This window comes from Pygocentrus nattereri, chromosome 20 (genome assembly GCF_015220715.1).
Source record: "Pygocentrus nattereri isolate fPygNat1 chromosome 20, fPygNat1.pri, whole genome shotgun sequence".
In the NCBI taxonomy this organism is placed as follows: domain Eukaryota; kingdom Metazoa; phylum Chordata; class Actinopteri; order Characiformes; family Serrasalmidae; genus Pygocentrus; species Pygocentrus nattereri.
The window spans coordinates 30,693,654-30,709,265 of NC_051230.1; the positions used below are offsets into that span (position 1 = coordinate 30,693,654).

The window sequence follows — 15,612 nt, forward strand, 5'->3', positions numbered from 1 at the left end:
CCAAGCCATTGAAGTGCTGGTGACCCACTGTGCCACTGTACCACTCCTTGATATATAATCCTAACCCTAACATCAGAGTCCACTTCCATTAAGCTGTGAAGTCCACCTCAATTCAGTTGTAGAGTCCACCTCAATTCAGTTGTAGAGTCCACCTCAATTCAGTTGTAGAGTCCACCTCAATTCAGTTGTAGAGTCCACCTCAATTCAGTTGTAGAGTTCACCTCTATTCAGTTGTAGAGTCACCGCTATTCAGTTGTAGAGTCCACCTCAATTCAGTTGTAGAGTCACCACTATTCAGTTGTAGAGTCCACCTCAATTCAGTTGTAGAGTCCACCTCAATTCAGTTGTAGAGTCTACCACTATTCAGTTGTAGAGTCCACCTCTATTCAGTTGTAGAGTTCACCTCTATTCAGTTGTAGAGTCACCGCTATTCAGTTGTAGAGTCCACCTCAATTCAGTTGTAGAGTCTACCACTATTCAGTTGTAGAGTCCACCTCTATTCAGTTGTAGAGTTCACCTCTATTCAGTTGTAGAGTCACCGCTATTCAGTTGTAGAGTCCACCTCAATTCAGTTGTAGAGTCACCACTATTCAGTTGTAGAGTCCACCTCTATTCAGTTGTAGAGTTCACCTCTATTCAGTTGTAGAGTCACCGCTATTCAGTTGTAGAGTCCACCTCTATTCAGTTGTAGAGTCACCGCTATTCAGTTGTAGAGTCCACCTCAATTCAGTTGTAGAGTCACCACTATTCAGTTGTAGAGTCCACCTCAATTCAGTTGTAGAGTCCACCTCTATTCAGTTGTAGAGTCCACCTCTATTCAGTTGTAGAGTTCACCTCTATTCAGTTGTAGAGTCCACCTCTATTCAGTTGTAGAGTCCACCTCAATTCAGTTGTAGAGTTCACCTCTATTCAGTTGTAGAGTCCACCTCAATTCAGTTGTAGAGTCCACTTCTATTCAGTTGTAGAGTCCACCTCAATTCAGTTGTAGAGTCCACCTCAATTTGATTGTAGTTTGATTCTATTCGGTTATTTGGTTGGGGATTGCAAGGTTTGCTGGGAGTGATTGAGCCATGGTATAAAATCCACACAGAAAATCCCGATATTGCAGTTTATATATAACTTATATATATATAAGTTTATATTCTTTTTATTTATTTCATGTTTTCTAAAATTACATGTGCCAGTTGTCCATTCAACAAACAGCCGTTTTTTAACAGTATAAATTAGCAAAATAACTAAATAAAAATGCTGACCATTTCATTTCTAATTCTCCATTCGAAATGTATAGTATCATGCAAAAATGACAATACGTGATATTGCATACCAACAATTATTGAAGGCCTGTGGAACGCAGTTTGGTCCAGCCCTATTGTTATCTATATTGTCAAAATTCATGTTAGCTTCATTAGCCCTGTAGCTTTGGTGCAAAACCAAAGAAGCAAGCGTGTCTTGCCTGATCGACTCCATTTCAGGTAAAGGGAGGGAGAAACTGTATAAAACTGATTTTTCCCCAAACTATATTCCTTGAACCCTCGTCTGCGTTGCACCCCTCCAGTGTGTCTGGATGCAGTGTGATTTCACAGTGCTGCTGAGCAGAGAGAATGTGATTGGTAGAGAAACGGGAGCCTGACTTGAAGCAGTAAATCCTGCCTCGTCACGTCCCCGTGGTTTTTATGTGCTGGAGTAGGATGACTGACTCGATCCTGAAATAGTCTTTCTCCTTCCCCTGAATCAGAACGCTGACTCTAGGTTGACAGTGCAATGTAACCATACAATACCATCAGCTGGAAATATAAACACTCTGCTGTTCTGAGATCAGCTTCCTGGCTTCTAATCTTACCAATTACGTTTCTCCAGAGGTGCCCACAGATCAGCATAAAAAGACAGGAGACAAGGGTGATGTGCAGAGCAAGTCCCATCTGACCCATCAGTAGGCCATAGTCATTAATCCTCTGAATGAAGTGGGTTAGATCAGGTAGAACTCTAGGACTGGGCCTGTGTGTGCATTTTGGTATAGCTATGTGAGCAGACAACGGGGTCAAACTGATCATGAAACTCATGTAAACGCAGGGTAAACATGAATATGAGGTGAACCCAGTTTCCCATTTTCATCACCAGTGAGAACAGCAGCAGTAGCATCTTAACCTTACTCTTGTCATGTCTTGTTTGGACGGGAGCTGGAGATTTCCTCTTAGCCGTTGCTTTAGTTAGTTTCTGTCCCCTGAGCACTGACCAGTGTGGTCTGCTTTCAGTATTTATTGTGCCCGCTCTTTGTCTTCATCACAGCTTGCCTTTTAATTTGAATGTTTTTAAATTAATCTGCAGTCTTATTGTCCCACCTTCAAAGTTCGGTGCTGTTTATGTGGTGGCGACAGTTTTGGTGCTCTACCAGATCTTGCAGGTGGTTGTTTGGGAGTTCCATTTTTCTCGATGAACTCCATGAAGGGCGGTCTTTGACTTTTGCACAATAATGTACATGATCCATATGTGTCCAAACAAGTTGTTATTGTCTGTCATGGATAAAATAGTTCGGTAAGTATTTAGTTAGCTGACCTAATTCTACTAAAGGTGGTGACAGGGAGCTCCTGTTTTATCAGTAGCTTTCTTTTGTAATCATCTTATATCTAATCTCCTCATAAATATATTCTAAAAAAAGGATAACATGTACTTAATGGCAATTACTTGATACTGAATCCTTGGAAACGTGCTCTCTGATTATACAGCATGGGAATGCCTGGAGTATCAGACCCTTTTTGAATGTATTTGAAATGACTTCATTCAAATGTGCACATTATTTCAACATAGATACGGTTTATCACATCCGCACAAGGACGGGCAAAAGTAAGCAAACGAAAGTGATGGGAAGTTAGCTCCTCACATTACTTTTTCCAGTGTACAGTTAAGTCACGGAGGAGTCTTGGCACCGAAAAAAACAAAGAAAGTGCCGCTAGCTTACCTGGCAGGTGGTAAAGGGTTTGATGCTCCACAGGAATTGGGGCAGGTCCTGGATGGAGACTTGTAGACTGTAGGTGTTCCCTTTAAACAGCAGAGTCTTGGGTTCCTCCAGGAGCAGACCTCCTCTGCTGGTCTCTGCAGACACCACTCCCTGCGGGTGGGAAGATAAAAGGCTGCTCAGGGCAAAGCAGTTCAAAAGGATGCCAACAGTTCCAGCACTGAGGCTTCATATCCTGGGACAGGCAGCTGGGATGCTGACTTAGCATCTACAGGCTTCACATCCTTATCTCTCTTCTGACCACTGCTGCACTGACCTTCCTGCCTCATAGACACAACTGATCTCACAAACTTCTGAACCCTATGAACCCCCTAAACACCATGAGGGTTCTTATAATTCATAGGGAATTATTTTATTTGAGAAACTCAAAATGTAATTAAATGTTTTTTATAGAATGCATAGAAACGTTGGCAAAAGTAGCTACTGAATAATTCAGAGATGATGCTGAATAATTAATAGTAGCCATTAAATAGTAGATAGTTGGCAAGGAATAATAGTGAATCATAGTGAATCATAGTGAATCATAGTGAATAATTCATTTAAATAAATTAATGTTGTTACATGATACAGATACAGTTGATACATATGAAAAAACTGTAGTTACAGAATAATTCATAATAGTTACAGAATAATTCATATAAATGAAGTCATAGTTGAGGGTAAATAATTCAAAGTATTAATAATTCATAGAAATGTATAGTTGACACTCAGTAATTCACAGTATTTACTCAATTCACAGAAAAAGTGATAGTTGACACTGAATATTCAATAGTAGTTACTAAACAATTTATAGTAGCTACTGAATAATTCTGAATACTTCAAAGTAGATATTGAATATTTTATAGTAGAAACAATAATTCACAGAAATAAATTCAAACTTGGTACTGAATAATTCATAATAATTACTAAATAATGAATAATATATACTGGATAATTCATCTAAATAAATGTATAGTTGATACTGAATCATTTATAGTAGTTAATGAATAATTCATAGTAGCTACTGAATAATTCTGAATAATTCAAAGTAGATATTGAGTAATTCATAGTAGACACTGAGTCATTTATATTAGAATTATTCAAATAGAGAAATGCATAGCTGATCTTAAATAATTCATAACAACTAAATTATTTATTGTAGATACTGAATAATTCATAGAAATAAATGTATAGCTGATACTGAATGATTTAAAGTAGTAAATGAACAGTTCATAGTAGCTACTGAAGAATTCAAAATAAATATCAAATCATTCATAGTAGATACGGAGTCATTTATAGTAGATACCGAATAATGTATAAAAATAAATTCATAGCTGATGTTGAATAATTCAGAATGACTAAATAATTCATAATACACACTGACTTATTCATAGAAATAGATTTGTAGCTGATACCACATTAAAGTAGTTAGTATAGTAATCACAGTAGTTACTTACTGTACACACTGTACAATTTAAAGTAGTGAGGGAACAATTTCTAGTGTTATTCGTTACAATAAGACTGTGAATACATGAAAAATAAGATTGTTGTTTATATAGTTAAATTCACACTTGGGGCAGTTAGATATGAATTATTCCGGTGGAAGTAAAATCAGCAAATACTCCGAGAGATAAAAAAGACAAAGGAGACAAGAAGCCGCCACAGATGTGTTCTGTGCTGTCGGCTTCTCATGGAGAATATGAAGGCTATGCAAAAGAATGGAGGGTTCAAACAAACCACACTTGGCTTGAAGCTCAGAAAAGTAAATTGAATTGAAATTGATCAAGGGGCGCTTTGATTCCAGACGTGGCGCTGTTCATGTGTCATAATTGCTTTGTGTTGCGGTGGGCTGTTCAGATGTGTGCGCGCGGCCGCCGTCGGCTCTCAGCCTTCTCGATCTCGCGCCGCTCGCAGACGGCGGCCTGAGCACTCATGCAGAACTATACTGATTGATTCTGACGAGAGCGCGAGAGGGAAGAGGAGGAGGAGGACGCAGAGTGAGAGGCCGAAAACGAGAGGAACAGCGGCGTTCGCAGCTTTTCAAGGCACACAAAGCTCACTACTAACAGAAATGATTAAATAAAAGGGGTGGGCCGGTTTTGGCTCCTTGGGTTTGTAACCACAACACTTTCAGAGTTGGTTTCGGAAGGAAATGCACGGCCCTAACAAGGGAAATGGAAAATGTGAGCAGGGTGGGCAATGACGTTCCAGCGAATAAGTCCTGAGCACCCTTCTGGATTAGCTAGGCTAATTAGCTTCCGACTTCTTCGCAATGCTAGCACTGACCTGCCGTAGATTAGTTGGACCACAAGGCCACACCCACTTACGCATGTTTTGCTATTGTGTGTTTTTTTTAATATTTTGCTTAATGAAGAGTTTTTAAAGTACGGATGAAATGAGTTTTACGTGGAAGGTGGGGTAATGCAATGATTAGCATTTTTCACTGCGTCAGTGCTAATCTTGTGCTATAAAACAAGATGGAAAATAATAAATAAATAAATAAACCAATGTTATTATAATCCCACACCAAAAACAAGCCATAGAAATAACCACAGGTTATAGTAATCCCGTGCTATAAAACCATAAGACATAGCAATACACTTAGATTATATTAATCCCATGTTATAAAACAAGCCACAGCAATACACTTAGATTATATTAATCCCATGTTATAAAACAAGCCACAGCAATACACTTAGATTATATTAATCCCATGTTATATAACAAGCCACAGCAATACACCCAGATTATATTAATCCCATGTTATAAAACAAGCCACAGCAATACACTTAGATTATATTAATCCCATGTTATAAAACAAGCCACAGCAATACACCCAGATTATATTAATCCCATGTTATAAAACAAGCCACAGCAATACACTTAGATTATATTAATCCCATGTTATATAACAAGCCACAGCAATACACCCAGATTATATTAATCCCATGTTATAAAACAAGCCACAACAATACACCCAGATTATATTAATCCCATGTTATTAAACAAGCCATATCAATACACTTAGATTATATTAGTCCCATGTTATAAAACAAGCCACAGCTATACACTTAGATTATATTAATCCCATGTTATAAAACAAACCACAGCAATACACCCAGATTATATTAATCCTATGTTATAAAACAAGTCACAGCAATACACTTAGATTATATTAATCCCATGTTATAAAACAAACCACAGCAATACACCCAGATTATATTAATCCTATGTTATAAAACAAGTCACAGCAATACACTTAGATTATATTAATCCCATGTTATAAAACAAGCCACAGCAATACACCCAGATTATATTAATCCCATGTTATAAAACAAGCCACAGCAATACACTTAGATTATATTAATCCCATGTTATATAACAAGCCACAGCAATACACCCAGATTATATTAATCCCATGTTATAAAACAAGCCACAACAATACACCCAGATTATATTAATCCCATGTTATTAAACAAGCCATATCAATACACTTAGATTATATTAGTCCCATGTTATAAAACAAGCCACAGCTATACACTTAGATTATATTAATCCCATGTTATAAAACAAACCACAGCAATACACCCAGATTATATTAATCCTATGTTATAAAACAAGTCACAGCAATACACTTAGATTATATTAATCCCATGTTATAAAACAAACCACAGCAATACACCCAGATTATATTAATCCTATGTTATAAAACAAGTCACAGCAATACACTTAGATTATATTAATCCCATGTTATAAAACAAGCCACAGCAATACACCCAGATTATATTAATCCCATGTTATAAAACAAGCCACAGCAATACACTTAGATTATATTAATCCCATGTTATAAAACAAGTCACAGCAATACACTTAGATTATATTAATCCCATGTTATAAAACAAGCCACAGCAATAGACCCAGATTATATTAATCCCATGTTATAAAACAAGTCACAGCAATACACTTAGATTATATTAATCCCATGTTATAAGTCAAGCCACAGAAATACACTTAGATTATTTTATTCCCACTTTATAAAACAAGCCATGGCAATACACTCAGGGTATATTAATCCTGTGCTGTAAAACTAACTGTAAAAACAACCCAAAATTATAATAAACAAGTCATAGAAATAATCCCAGCATATATTCATACTGTGCTATAATGCACAAACCGTAGAAATAACCCCGGATTATATTAATCCCATAATATAAAACTAACTGTACTAATAACCCTGGGTTATAATAATGTGTTATAAAAGAAGCTAAAGAAACAACCTTGGGTTATATTAATCCTGTGCTATAAAACAAGCCATAGAATCAACCTCAGATTATATTAATCCTCTGCTATAAAACCCAAGCATAGAAATAATCCCAGCAGATATTCATCATAAGGCTCTCATTGTAAATGATACTATAATTTATGATAAAATTGATGTATTATGTCTCACAGAAACGTGGATTAAACCTCATGAATATTAAATGAAGCCACCCCTGTAGGTTCTAATTATGTACACAGCCCTAGACTATCTGGCAAAGGAGGTGGTATATGTGTCATTTATAAAAATTCATTAGACATCAATCAGAAACACAGTCTCACTTTCAATTCTTTTCATAAACATAACCAATCCAACCACAAATCATAGCGTACTTAACCTAATCAGTATTTATAGGCCACCAGGACCTTAATCGGAATTCAGTGACTTTGTTAAGTGATACTTTTTTGATCCCACAACCGGGGAAATTCCATCTCTGCATTTAACCCATCCGTGAAGTGAAACACCACATACACACTAGTGAACACACACACTAGGGGGCAGTGAGCACACTTGCCCGGAGCGGTGGGCAGCCCTATCCACCGGACCCAGGGAGCAGTTGGGGGTTAGGTGTCTTGCTCAAGGACACCTCAGTCATGGACTGTCGGCCCTGGGGATCAAACCGGCAACCTTCCGGTCACAGGGCCAGATTCCTAACCTCCAGCCCACGACTGCCCCCAACTGTTGCAAACCTAGCAGTGAGCACAGAGAAAGTAATAATTGCAGGAGACTATAAAATTCACTTTGAGAACACAGTCTTCAAACAGAGATCCTCTTAGCTTCCTCCAGAGGGAGTTTTTCTTGCCACCGTCGCCTCTGGCTCACTCACTGGGGGATACATGTTGTAACTGGGTGTTTTCAAACTTCTGTAAAGCTGCTTTGTGACAGTGTTGTTGTAAAAAGCGCTATACAAATAAAGTTGAATTGAATTGAGTATTCATCCTGTGCTATGATATGAACTGTAGACATAACTCCATGTTAGATTAATATATTATTTTAAAGCTCAGATTAGATAAAAAATAGATTACTCGATTAATCAATACTGGCAGCCTTACTTGTATATGTATATAAATCCACCATGAATGATCAGAAATGAAAACATCTATAAGAAGCGGTGAAGGAGGCCTTGAGCCTGTCAGCAAATCTCAACCTGATCCTGCAAGACCATTCGCCGTTTCAATGCACCTCACCCTCGGTTTTGCCTCCCGCAATTTAGAATACAAGCCCAAGACGAAACCTCAGAAGAACAGAGGGAAAACAAGATCAACAACTTCTGCTTTTTTCGCAAACGTAAAGTCCCGACTTATATCAGCCCCATTTGCATAGTCAATATATGCTAAGAAAAATGGCAACACAGGGCTGTGGAGAACTAAAGTGAGAATAGTGCAAAGACATTTTCTCTTCTCGGCTCAGTATCATCTGGAACTCCTGCACCACAACCTTCACATCAGCCCCTGCCCCTCAAAACAAGCAGGTAATGCATCTAAAAGTCATTGCTTTCACTGGAAATACAAGCCTCTGTTCCAAAAAAGTTGGGAATGGGGTAATTTAAGACTAGGAACGCAGTGAACTGTTTAAAAATATCTTATACAGGTGATCAATCACGCTTGGGTATAAAAAGAGCATTCAGGAAAGGACGGATCCAAGTGGTACCACCACAGAAATCACCTCTTGGGCTCTGGAATTCTTTGACAAAACACTGTCAAATATCATTCATCACTGCATCCACTAATATGAGTTAACTACTTGCTGGCAAGCCCAAAGTTTTACTACACACTTCTATAACCTAAGAACGGCTCGGCCAGTTTGCACTGCAGTCCATGTAGGTACTGTGTAATAAGCCTTAGTATGTAATAAGCCTGTGATTTTAAGGGGTTAAGACTGTACTGTGCACAATGGAAGCCATATGTCTAGAAACACTGCCAACTTCTCTGGGCTCAACCTCACAGTGGAAAGGTGTATTGTGGTCAAATGAGCCTGATGTTTATGACTTGATTGTTTATGCACATAATGGATATTGTGTTCTTTGGGCAAAAGAAGAAAAGAACCACCCCGAATGTTACCAGTGTAAAGGTCAAAGGCCAAAAATTGGGGGTTTAGTGGAAAACTCGCACAACTGTGAAGGCACCATTAATACTGAAAGATATTTCCATATTCTAGAGCAACATGCTTCCGTCTAGACGGTGCCTTTCTCACAGATGTCATGACGATGGAAAGAAATATGCTATATTTGTTACAAATGCATGGCTGCGTAATCAGAGAGTGTGGGTGCTAGACTGGCCTTCCTGCAGTCTAGAACAGTCTCCAACTGAAAATGTGTTGTGCATAATGAAGCACAAAATACAACAACAGTTGCACAGCTGAAGACTTATAATGGAATAATGGCAACATATTTGTTTTCAAAATGAGATCAACTTTTTTGTTTTCAATCCCCAAACGATAATAAAGTGCTGTTAAAAAGGAAACGATGATGTAACACCGAGGTAAACATGCTCCTGTCTTAAACTTAAACTTTTTTAAATGTGTTGTGGGCACTGAGGTTTGAATCTGACCAAGAGCAGCTCTGAAACTTTTCGCCCAACATCACTTAGACACATACAGAAGAGCTTCAATAATTAATGTCCATCAAAATGAAGAATCCTATGTGCAAATTGCTAAGTGAAAACAATTTCATGAAGAAAGATGCCGAGGTGGTATTTAAGACTGTTTACTTTAAAATCAGATATCTTAGTTTCCAAAACGACACTAATTACCAACAATCAATCTTTCATGTAGAAACACTTTTTTGTTCATTGGCAAATACAAGTGAAACTCCAAACTGGCACCGTAGAGCTATTTCAGACTTAGACAAAAGCCAAAAGTTTTATTTTATTTATTTATTTATTTTTAGATATGCTCAAAACATGACAAGAAGCTCACCCGCATTTTCATATACAGTAGTGTGTGAAAGTGTTCGACCCCTTTAACTGATGATCCAGGGGTTTTCATCTGGGAAATGAGCCAGTTTAATGATTCACAAAACAACTCCAATTAAGTCCAATTATAAAGTAAATGTATACTTGTTTTTATCTCTGCAGGAGTACGTAAAGCACGGGAACATATTCCATATTTTCATATTTTGATTATTGCTAAAAGATTGATGGAAATACTGGAGCACAATATGCTGTAGAATTAACCACTAACTATAGAAATGACCCATGGTTATATTATTCCTGAGTTACACAACCAATCATGTGATAAAACAAACTGTAGAAATAATCCAGATTATATGAATCTCGTGCGATAAAACGAACCACAGAAACAATCCCAGATTATATTAAACATGTGCTATTAAACAAACTGTAAAAAGTGCATCAGGTTATATCAATCTTGTGCTATAAAATGAACCACAGAAATAAAGCCAGATTATATTAATCTGGTGCTATAAAATGACCCATGGAAATAACTTCAGATTATATTAATCTGCTGCTATAAAATAAACCATGGAAATAATATATTAATCCCACGCTACAAAACGAACTGTAGAAATGACTCCAGGTTGTATAAATCTTGTGTTATTAAACTAAAAGTAGAAATAATCTAAGGTTATATTAATCCCATGCTATGAAACAAACCATAGTGTAACGCGAAGTGATGACAGAGTTCCAGGCGCTGGCAGATGGAAGAGAACAAGGTTTAATGATAAACCGGATAACCAAATCCAAACAGGTGCAAAACACCAAGAGTAAACAGAGGAGTTATTACATTAGGAGTATTTTATCTGTAAACATAACCCCAGGTTAGGTTATTCCCATGCAAATTGCCATTCCAGTAAGTATTCCATCAGAGAATTCATGGATTTCCTTAAGTATAAGTAGCATTTGTTAAAATTCTCCATGGCTCAAAAGAGGCAGATATGTACAGCACCATCTCAAGGGCATGAGGAATGACGGAACACGGTTTAATTTGGTACGGAACAGGAGGATTTCGGTGTGGATTGAACATTTGTAGGAATTATGTTGAAAGCTACTGAGCTATTGAGTTGGCAAGGAGCAAAATCTCAAAAGCTTTTGTCTACAGACAGCAAAAGTGGGTCCTGTCTAAACTTTCGTGTTCGCTGCTGTGCTGAGGAGCCACCACCCAAACAATACCTGGTCAGTGGTGGTCCTAGGGTGGTCCCTTACCAGTGATGGATGGGGTAGATGGGGTCAATGACTGTGTAGACGAGTACAGTCTATAACTGTAAATTTACACTTGCAACCACATGGTAGGTGTTTCTGATAAAATGGGCAAGGAGTGAAGCTACAAGGCCTGATAAACCAGACCAATGGCAAGTGTACATTGGTTAGTCAAGAAGATATGAAACCAGTAGCACCCATCACTTGCGCACCACAAGCTTGACTTTTGTGAGGCCTTGTATGCTTCTTGTAGAGATGGTGTTCGCTTGGCTTCAGGGAGCAACAAGACGTAACTGCAGAGAAAACGAACAACCGCAGACGTCACGCAGAGGCTTTCTTATGGTGGAACAAAAGCTCGTGGTATGAGGCAAAGCCAGTGACTGGTCAGCGTAAAAGTCATAAACGTAGAGGCTGAGGGTGCTTTCAACATCTCGTAAACCTTGCAGGCTTTGTTTCCCTGCAAGAATAACGAGTAAAAATCTTTAGTCTGACGTTGCCGCATTTTCTTCACCATTCTGTCTTCACCAGAATTCAGGTTAGGATGGCTGTTGCCATCATTTGTGGTGAAGTATTCCACACTGATTATTTTATCAGATTATGCTGAAACTGTAAATCTATCCAAAAAATGTTGTATGTTGAAGCATTATAATGGTGCTGTTCTTACAGCGAGACGTTTACTACTGTCTACATAATACACTCTATGTCTGAGGACCCACAAGCCAACAAAGCTGAAACCCTGGTTGAAAAGTTGTGATTCTGTCAAAAACAGAACTAGATGCACACAGAGAGGAAATGTAAGTGCAGCCTGACACGCTTTCAAAAGCCAACATCAACATCCTGCTCTTCTGGCTGAAAGCAGCAGATCTGAATTCAGATTTCTGTTGCCTAGTGGCTTCAACTCTCACTACGAGACGAAAAGTAGAACTGACCCCAGGCCTGTGGCTGACGCCTTCAGCCACACGGTGGAAAAACAGTCCATTCTCGCTAAAAAGTGGGCTGCTAGAGGAAGCGCGTGACTCAGATACCTGAGAAGTACCCGCACCTTATGCAGAGTGAAACATGCTTTCAGCTGCCAGAGTGACATTTCTGTGACCTTACATTCTAAATCGCTCGGATCCCTGCTTGGGTAGCCAGTCTAGGAGTCCCCTGCAAACCTAAAGAAGCCCTCTTTAGTTCTAAGTTCTGAAAATCTCAAGATAAGATTATTTACTATTGCTTAATACCAATTATCTAACAGCATCTTTTCTCAAGTTACGTCTCAATCGTGGTTGATAACAAATTCCTCTTCATCATGTACCCCTGCCTGCACAGGTGAGTTGTGTCTTGAACGCCTAATCAAAATAATAGCAGCAGTTCAGTATAGAGGGGCAATATAATGTCTGTGCACATGCATGATATATAACAGATATCAGATCATCATCATCAAAATGCCTTAAGCCCTATTGGAGCTGGATTAGTTTTAGCTGGGGAGGTAATCTGAATGATTACTGATGAGATCCAGGATTTTAATCCAATACAAATCTGCAACACCTGAAGTCTGCTTAGTAATAAATCCAGATTGAACTACCTTCTATACCTTCTAATTGGCTGAACTCAAAGCTTCCTCGGTAATAAGAGTCCTGTTCAAACCAACATCACACTAATAACAAAACCAGGTAATAAAAAACGGCCTCCATTTTTTTCTTTGTTGCAGCCTGAAGACGAGGCTAACAGCTAAAACTGAGCTTGATCTGAGCCGATTCCTTAATCCTCAAGTTCATTTCAAGACTACTGAACCCACTTTACTAGCACAGTGTTTGTTTATATCCCAACGATTTAACTATGTAGATGTGTTGAAATGGTGGAATTCCACTTTAAGCCTTTATCGAGCATTTACAAACCTTCATTCGCATTAATCGACATCTGCCACACGTCTGAACAATAACACATTGTGTGGCTAAATGGGATATAGGCTCATTCAGCATGGTTTGGTGTGAAACGGTTAATTGTAAAGACTCAGGTCTGTTTACAGTGGTGGTGATAGGAACCAGGGGTTACCATAATTTACTATGCAACCACCAGTGAGCCTACATGAGTCTTCTGAGTTTATATATGAAATGTTGATGATAAAACCAGGACAGTGATAAATCCAGGACAAATAAGTTATGGCAACTTACATTTTAGGCCAAAATCTTCTCAAAACTATCATAAAACAACGATAGACAGTGCATTCATAACCATTTCAAGTCATAACTTTCTGTGAGGGACGTCTGGTTCCTATCACCACCACTGTGAACAATTCTGACTCTGTAAGATTCTCTAGGAAAGAAGCATTTGACATCGAACCACTCTGAATGGCTTTGCTTTGTTCTTTCTTAACCATTTAATTATTCAATTCATAACAAAATTCCGAATTCTGCATTATTCCACATTGTAAGGGTGTTAAAATGTCCCCTTATACTGAAGTTTTACTGAAATAACTTATGTAAAAATGTAAGCTGGTTCGATAAACAGCTCATGGTGTCATTTTAGTCACCTTGATTGAAAAATACTAACATTCTATTTTAGCCGAATAGCTAATGATAGACACCAAGGCTTAAAAACAGTACGAGACTACTGGTATACCTAATTTAAGACAGTGTTTAGACATTTTTAGAAGCTCCTGTCCTAAATTCAGTCCTTATGGAAGTTGTCATCCAAATGGAAGTTGGTACGTTCCTGTAATACAGTCTGTAGTCCAGCTAATAAAGACCCTCTGAGTTCTAGCAGATCTGGGTTGGAACCAAACTAGGAAACTGTGTAGTTGTAAATGTAAAGTTCAAAGCTTATACATGTGAAAAGATGAAACCTTACTGATGGAGGTGTGAGGGCAGAAGGGGGGATGTGAGAGTGGTTTTACTTCCGCTCATCTGCAGCACACCTATCTATTGTGAAAGTCCTCGCTGGCCAAGGCTCACAGGAAAACAATGCTATTGTCTCCAGCGCTTTTCTTCACAGGTGAGTTCCGTTCCTTCAAGAAATCTTTAGAGTAGAATAATGAAGAGAAGAGGCTTTCAGTAAATAAACGTCCACTTTCTCTAATTCTGTAAATGACAAACGAGCATGAGCACTTTCAGACCACCATCTGAGCGAGCCTTGTTTAGACAGGTACATCGAACTGAACACTTCTTCATTTCTTTCTCAGCAGTAAACCTTGTTTTGACATTTAAGTCTTCGGGAGCCTTGAAGAAGAAAGAGGTTAGACTTGGAGAAAATGTCACTGTAGCATGTGAGATGTCCTACCATCAGAAAATCTACTGGCTGAGGATGAGCCCCGAAGCCCAGCTGAAACAACTGATGGTCATCAGTCTGAAAAATGATGGGGAGGTGACTATTCTTCAACACTCTAATGACAGCAATCTCAAAGGCTGCGTCTTGGAAAGGTTCATCGGGTTGAGAGTCCTGAGTGTGGCCGAGGCCGATCTCGGCACATACTTCTGCGCTACGTATGACGACCACATGGAGTTTGGGGAAGGAGAAGAGCTCTATGGTAAGTAGTACGATCACATCTGGTGCAAGGTATTAATGTATAGAGAGTCCTTGGATCAGTAGGACATAAGCATCTTAAAACTTCTTCACACCACATGCGTAGCACATGTTTTTAGCCACTCAGGGTGGGCAGCAGCGACATCAAAGCCACGCTGACTACAGTGAAAGTAAAACTGCAAAAGCTGAAACCTCAACCACAATGTGAAATGCTAATAAAAAGAGAAAACTTGTTTTTTGCTTCATAATGTGCCTCATTTTGTCAATATCTATGAAAAAGAGGACAATTTGCATCAATTTGCAACTTCTCAGAACATTTTCCTACATTGGTGGTTGGTTCATTTAGTACCAAATGATTCTCTAGAAAATCTCAAGCATATATATTCTTGAAATAGTATTTTCAACTTATTTATTAATGTATTTTTAACCATTAACAGATGGTGTTGTGTGCCAGCTGTGACAGACATTTGCTCATCCACCTGCGTATATACATATACATACTCTTTTGCATGGCAAAGGTCAGAGTTTGTTCTTAAAATAAAGATTCTGATTGGGAACATCTGCTAAAAAGTCAATTTTGCCACATATTTAACTCAATTTTGCCACATATTAATCTACACATGAAGATAGTTGTCATTATTATT

At 38.4% G+C, this 15,612-nt stretch overlaps 1 protein-coding gene across 4 annotated transcripts in view; it reads right to left on the bottom strand.

Annotated features, from left to right (window-relative positions):
- Nucleotides 1-15,612, bottom strand: part of unc5db (unc-5 netrin receptor Db) — a 249,648-nt gene that overhangs the window by 11,346 nt on the left and 222,690 nt on the right. For all 4 annotated transcript variants that reach the window (XM_017709276.2, XM_017709277.2, XM_017709275.2 and 1 more), the window contains one exon: nt 2,957-3,106. In XM_017709276.2, coding sequence (XP_017564765.1) covers nt 2,957-3,106 — 150 coding nt within the window. The remainder of the gene's footprint in view (nt 1-2,956; nt 3,107-15,612) is intronic.